The sequence below is a fragment of the Eptatretus burgeri genome, chromosome 10 (assembly GCF_056783735.1).
Source record: "Eptatretus burgeri isolate ZD-2024b chromosome 10, Ebu_testis_v1, whole genome shotgun sequence".
NCBI lineage: Eukaryota > Metazoa > Chordata > Myxini > Myxiniformes > Myxinidae > Eptatretus > Eptatretus burgeri.
Window position 1 is genome coordinate 55,550,559 of NC_140970.1, and position 7,500 is coordinate 55,558,058.

General features: G+C 43.8%; 2 protein-coding genes across 6 annotated transcripts in view; one reads left to right on the plus strand and one right to left on the minus strand.

Moving 5' to 3' along the window:
• Positions 1–7,500, minus strand: part of LOC147018613 (rap guanine nucleotide exchange factor 2-like) — a 213,699-nt gene that overhangs the window by 89,129 nt on the left and 117,070 nt on the right. For all 5 annotated transcript variants that reach the window (XM_085898460.1, XM_085898458.1, XM_085898457.1 and 2 more), the window contains one exon: positions 1,602–1,710. In XM_085898460.1, the coding sequence (XP_085754586.1) occupies positions 1,602–1,710 (109 nt within the window). The remainder of the gene's footprint in view (positions 1–1,601; positions 1,711–7,500) is intronic.
• Positions 1–7,500, plus strand: part of LOC147018617 (uncharacterized) — a 57,644-nt gene that overhangs the window by 36,721 nt on the left and 13,423 nt on the right. The window lies entirely within an intron of this gene.

Consider the following 7,500-nt stretch of genomic DNA (forward strand, 5'->3'; position numbering starts at 1 on the left):
TGAAGCAGGTGGCCGGTGGTTGCTGGATATTTCTACATGCTCACACTGGTTGTGTTCTAACTCTCACAATCTTTCTTCGAACCGCCAAGGGGACGTGTTGTTTGATCCGATCAGCTAATCGTAGTGTTGTGCGGCCCACGTACCGAGCTTCACATCGGCACTTAAACTCATAAATAACATTGCTGGTTTGTGAGGTGGGTAGCATCCTTGTTGACTGACAGCAAACGGCGAGAGGCAAACGGCGAGAGGCAAGAGTTCCAAGGCAATGGTCCATTGACTATTCACTGGGACGGAAAACTTATGCAAGATCTGACGTCACGAGAATATGTTGACTGCTTTCCTATTCTTGTATCTGGCTCCAGGACAGAGCAGCTCCTCGGGGCACCAAAACTTCTGCCAGGAACCGCGCTGGCACAAACAAATGCCATCGTAGAATGCCTGAATGAATGGAGAGTGACTGATCATGTCAAAGCTTTGTGTTTCGACACAACCGCGACAAACACAGGCCATTGTGGAGGAACTTGTGTTCTTCTGGAAGAAAAAGTTGGACGTGACCTGTTATACTGCGTGTGCAGACACCATGTATTTGGTGCTACAGGCAGCATTTGCAGCATCACTTGGTTCAGAGTCAACTGGTCCAGAAATTCTGCTTTTCAAGCGCTTCCGTGATCATTGGACCTGCATTGACCAGCAACAGCTCCAAATGGCGAACACATATGCGCTGCTAATACTGTAACCTCCAGTTTGTGGTTCGATGGTGTGGTGGTTTTTATAAAGGCGTTGTGGTGGTGTATGAAATGCAACAATGTTGGAGTTCGAGTCTGGTGAAGTCTGAGGTGTAACGCCTGTTGGATAATGGCACGCAATTTGAATGGGAAATTGCACGCATATGCAAATGATTTGCCCCTCTTGCTATGGTGTGCCTGCTTGAGTGAAAGAGAGCTCATGTGTGCAGCGAAGTAAAATCGATAAAGAATGGAAAGAAAGACCTAGCTAAAGCCCACGCAACGCATATTGTCCCATAAACTCATTACACATAAGCGAAGGACTATCAAGAACGAATACGAATGACATAACTGTCTCGGGAACCGCTATAGGTTGTGTGCCATTGCCTTGGGGGAGTGCTGGTTTCGCAGAATCGTAACAGTATTCACCCTTCATTTATTCTGTTAAACCAAAGTGTCAGTTAAACATAACTATAACAAATTAAATAATATGGAGATATATCTTCAATATTATGACAAATCCATGTTTGAAATCGTGATTTGAGAAAGATTGACATTGATTTTAGTGGACTCGTACTTTTGCATCCCACTGTATACACGGCACAGCTCACAATCAAATAGAACGCAACAAATTCCACCAATTTGCAAAAAATAAGAAAGAGCAGACTTTGCCTCAGATGACGTTTTGTTCGCGGTCCACAAATTTCCTCAAGCCCAAAATAGGGCACATGCACAACAATGCACAACCTTACCCACCCATCCACCCCTTCCCAATTCCCGAAAATGCTTGTTTACATACTGATGCATATTCTTTGCCTCACTTTAATTTCTGAGAGAAGGAGCTGGCACAAGGCCATTTTAGAAACCCACACTCACCCATCATATTGGTTCTGACAATGAGTGAGAGATGTGTGTGATGTTGGAGAATGTCCATTGCCTTGCTCAACAAAATTGTCTCAAAGTTCTGACCATTAACCTCCAGTATCTGCAAGTAAAAGTACATAGAAAAGAAAGACACTTTCAAATTATCACATCAGCAATCACAATAAAGCATGTCAAATGCTGAGTGATTTATTCTAAATCTTTTTTTGACGTGGCTTTGATTTACAAGATGTAATGGAAATGATTGTTATTTTATTCAATCCCAAGATTCATACAAGGTCATTGTAACAACCTACATCCGGGAAAGGTTTCCACAGATTTGCTTGTAGAACAGTTGAACTCTCCTACATGCATTTTTGAAGTGTACAGGACTTGAAACTAGCCGTTACTAGGTTGTAATTAGTTAACTTGGCTGTTCTAATGTGGAGCAAGTCTTGCCATTTCCCTTATACTCCAGTACCTAAAATACCCCTTCCTCCTCTGAACTGCAACATTAAAAGCTCAGCGAGCCAATTTGATGCGTAAATTGAGGAGCATCTCAGGTCCAGCATTACAGCAAATTATTACATTGTAAAAAGCAAATTTGTTTTGTAACAAACATATTTAAAATTCAAGAACAAACAAAACAAGCTCAAATGAGCTAAGATCCTCGTCCTCTTAATGATGACATCATAAAAACGAATATAACGTCATTGTGATTTATCAGGTTTGCGACAAATTATCTGTGCTAATGCCCGGCTTGATTCCCGCAAACAAAATTCAAACAGCTTGCCTAGTTTCGGAGATAATGGTATAGGCGATTTCCATTAGCAGCGATATTATGATGTCAACTTTTTTTCTAGGAAGAATTTCCAAAATCGGAGATGGTTACTGCCTGCGCGTGGACTTTCTGCATATACATGGCAAGTTTCACGAAGATCCGATGAAAACTCTGGGTTGTGAAACAAAAAATAGGAATGACGTCATAAAAATTGATATGACGTCATAGTGATGTATCATATGTGCGGTAATTAATCTCTGCTAATGCCCTGTTTGATTCCCGCAAACAGAATTCAAAAAGCTTGCCTAGTTTCGGAGATAATTTTTTAGGCGATTTCCATTAGCAGAGATATTTTGACATCATAACTTTTTTCTAGGAGGAATTTTTAAAATCAGAGATGGTTACTGTCTGCGCAGGGTATTTTTACATATATACGCCAAGTTTCAGGAAGTTTCGATAAAAACTGTAAGCTGTGAAACAAAAAAAGTCCACAAGAACAACAACGTGAGTAAGACTTTAGAGATCCTCCACAAGGATCTAAAAATGGATGCTCATCAATGAGACGGCGGTGGATATAAGTTTAGCAGAGATGGCAGTGGATATAAGTTTTTAAACAACTACAATAAATAAATGGTTATTACATGAAAACTAAGCGGTGAGATGTGTCTGTAGTTCATTCAGCAAAAATCTGCACTTGCTTAAGTAGTGGCTGCTGCCGGTGCAACAGATGGCCATGTTCCTGAGCAGTTTCGTGAAGTGTGTATTTTTTATTATCAACATCAGGAAACAATATTCTTTGAAAGGGAAAGTGACTAATGTTATTACAGAGTCATATTATAATTAAGGAATGTATTTTTAGATGCTAAATGCTGTCAAAATATGGAGAAATCAGTAGAGTTACACCAAAGATGCTCCAATTAGGAGTAGTACTTCTGTAGAGCTGATGGCGATGCCAAGCCGCAGGTAGTGGAGTTTGAGAAATAAGTTGGGTACATGTGCAGCATATTATGTAGGGGTTTGGGGTCCACTTTAGCCTTTTCTCCAATGGCTGAAGGTTAACTTTCACAATGGTAGTTTTCATCTCCATCCGTCTATTTGGCTTGTTTCTTGTCCAGAATTTGGATGGTATGATTATATATTAATGGTGTATCAAACCAAGCCTTGTTATCGGTGGTATTTTGCACTTCCTCCTTCCCTCCACCTCTCCTACAAACCCCGCATCCAAGTAGTGTGTTTAGGGTCTTTAGGGTAAAAAACAGGTTACGTTTGAAAAACACGAATATTTTTAATATTCAATCTCATTATTCTGAGTTACATTATTCATTGGCGAAGCTTCATTTCAATAAGATATTTAATGTTGTCACCGAGTCATATATATTTTCCAAGCAGAACTTCATTTGCAGTTATCTTTCTTTGGATTTAAAACCAAGATTCTCTTCACAGGATGTTTAATTAATCACAGACACAGGAATTAATTTAAGGTTTTCATATTTCAGCTTTCATATTTTGCACATTCTACTTATGATGATTTTTTATTTCTCCTTGATGTGTGCAAACCTTCGTAAGTACCAATGACCCAATCAGATTTCCGGTTCAGGGATTCTTGCACATGCTTGTGAAAATCTGAGCTCCATTTTCACCTCACTAAAAGCTAAGTTTTCTAAACCGGATTTGTTGTGTTATTATTGCTATATTCCATCGAAGTGTTGCTGTTATATCCTGTGCAATATTTCATGTTACTCATCTGCTATATCTTAATTTGTTTCGTATTGTCCAAGGCTTACCACAGCACAGTCTTATCTCGATAGAAAGTGAAAATTCTTTGTCTCCGTGTTTCTCAATTTTGTTTTCATCTTCCCAAATATCTTACTTCTACCTCCTCAACATTTTTCTATCTCCCCCTTCAAAAAAGTTATTGTCTTCTCTTCAAAAAAATCAAAACAAGTTGCGGTACATTCAAAGTACACCGTCCCCATGCCAAATAAGTACATAAATCCTCCAGTGTGCGACATTGCCGGGGCGCCTTTGCAGCATATGGAGATGGATTTGGAGTGAGCAGTGAGCAATAATTGATCGATTCAGTGATTAATTGCAAAATTAAAATAAATTATAGTTGTAAAATAATTAATTTCTCAATTAATTGCCTAATAGCATTCATAGACCACCACTGTTTCATCCAAATCTGTAACTCTTTGAAAATTAAGTAATTCATCGAAAAATGAATAATTAATCAATCAATCAAAAATACCCTTTATTGTTCACTGTTGTGTCCAAATATCAGTTTCCATGCTCAAAGGGTGCCCGAGATATTGCCCAGATGAGAAAGAAAATTAATGAATTAATAAATCGATAAAAATTAATGTTGGATGTTGGCAAGCTCAGGGATGAGAGAGTAGCTGAGGAGTTTGCGAACAGGCTGAGTGGACACTTGGGGGGTCTGGGTGCTTTGGGGGGTCCTGAAGAGTTGTGGAGTGCCTTCAAGACCACCGTTCTTGATGTTGCCGGTGGATGTCTTAGAACTCACCACAGGGAAAAGAAGAATTTTGTCTCTCAAGGGACACTGGATACCATTGACCAGAGTCGCAGGGCCAGGCTGAATGGCAGAGCTGAGCTGTTCAGGGAGCTGAGGCGTAAAACTGTACGTGCACTGAGGGGGGACAAGGAGGCCTATGTGCGAGGGATCTGTGAAGGGGTAGAACATCACCTGTGGACAGGTGAATCTCGTCTGCTTACAGGGGAATTCGCACATTGCGTTCATCCAAGCCCATCCCTCGGAGCACTGCAGTTAGAGCAGAGAGTGGTAGGCTCTTGACAGAGGAGTCTGAAGTGAAGGCCTGCTGGGCCGGTTATTTTGAGCGGTTGTACCAGGCTGATCCATCAGCTGTCGAGTTGGACGTCAAGGGTGTTGCAATCCCTGTTGCTGACCCTCGAATCAACTGTGGTCCACCTTCGCTTGTGGAAACACGGGCTGGGGTGAACCAGTTGAAACGGGGAAAAGCTCCAGGGATCTGTGGCATCCATGCTGAACTTCTCAAGGCTGGTGGAAATGCTGCACTCATGTCATTGCATGCAGTTTTGTGCTCTGCCTGGAACACAGGCATCATCCCAACTGATTGGAAGAGGGGCCTTGTTTTTCCTCTCTGGAAAGGGAAGGGTGATCGCCAAGACTGCGACAACTACTGAGGGGTGACGCTGCTCTCAGTGCCGAGCAAGGTCTTTGCTCGGATAATTCTTGATAGGGTTCGCCACCATCTGCTTGAGCACCAGCGTCCAGAGCAGTCAGGCTTTACACCAAAGAGGTCAACGATTGACCGCATCCTTGCTCTTCGTGTCCTCACCGAATGCAGACGAGAGTTTCGGCAGGGGCTGCTTGCAGCCTACGTTGATCTCTGTAAAGCGTTCGATTCAGTGAATCGGGATGTCCTCTGGAGGATTCTTGGTCTTCGTGGGGTGCCACCAAAACTGATCGATCTGATGTCTGAACTCTACTCTGGTGCTGAGAGTGCTGTGAAGTGTGGTGGTACCATCTCTGACTTATTTCCAGTTGTTACTGGAGTTCGTCAGGGGTGTGTCCTGGCCCCCACACTTTTCAGCACTTGTATGGACTGGATTTTAGGGAGGATGTCGGAGAGGTCAAGCTGCGGTGCATCGTTTGGGAATGTCAAGATCTCGGACCTTGATTTTGCAGATGATGCAGTCATCTTTGCGGAGACTTTAGATATCCTTTTGGGGGCCCTCGAAGTGCTGAATGAGGAGTCGGAGCCACTGGGATTACGGGTTTCTTGGGTCAAAACGAAGATCCAGGCTTTCGGTGACATCTTGGATGCTGCTGTCCTGTCTGTGTCTGTTTGTGGTGAGGATGTTGAGGTCGTGGAGAGATTCACTTACCTTGGCAGTGATATTCACGTCTCTGCTGGCTGTGAGTCAGAGGTCAATAAACGTCTGGGTCGGGCCTGGGGAGTCATGGATTCACTGGATCATGGGGAGTGGTGCTGCCGGTACCTGTGCAGGAGGACGAAAGTCCGAGTCTTCAGGTCCATGGTACTTCCAGTCTTGCTCTATGGATGCGAGACTTGGACTCTGACCAAGGATCTGAGATGGAGACTTAATTCCTTTGGTACCAGGTCTCTTCGGAGAATCCTTGGCTATCGCTGGTCGGATTTTGTGTCCAACGAGCGGTTGCTGAGAGAGACTCGGATGAGATTTGTTACCTGCATAGTCCGTGAGCGTCAGTTGCGGCTGCATGGACATGTGGCTCGTTTTCCTGACGCTGATCCCGCTCACCAGATTCTCTCAGCGAGGGAGTCTCATGAGTGGAGGAGGCCAGTGGGCCGACCACGTGCCTCGTGGTTGCAGCAGGTTGACCATCATCTCAAGGAGATGGGGATGGGCCTGGCATCTGCCTGGGGGATGGCCAGATGGAGGCCCCTGGAGTACCGGCGGAAAGTGGACGCAGCGACGCGCTGTTCTGGCACATGCTCCCATACCTGACCTGACCTAAAAATTAAGTAATTCATCAATTTATTGATTAATAAAAAAATTAAAAAGCACATCTTCACTTTTGTCCCCAAATTTCAGCTTCCTAGCTCAAAGGATGACCAAGATATCGTCCGGACAAACAAACAAGAAAACAAACAAACGGAGTAAAAAATGAGTACTCCCTTCCTTCCCCCACACCCCACACACACGCAATTTTTCCCCCGCACCCAACACACTCAATCCTTCCCCACACCCCACACACTCAATCCTTCCCCACACCCCACATACTCAATCCTTCCCCACACCCCACATACTCAATCCTTCCACCGCACATCCCACACACAAGCCTTCCCCCCTAATCCTGCACCCTCCCAAAGCCTCCTCTCCCTCCTCCTATTTCTAACTGTGTGGACCTCAAACATCTGAAGTCTCTTCTCCAATCTGACAGATCACTCAATCCAGGCTGCTGCTGAAGAACCGGATATAATATGTTTAGCAGAATCCTTCCTCCCACAGGATGTCCCTGACTCCTTAATGGCTCTCCCTGGTTTTTGTCTCCTCCGATATGATAGCTGAACCACACCCCGGCGGCGGAGTTGCACTTTCCATCAATAACTCAATTTCTCAGTGCCCTTTTTTTGCACCTCCCAACTG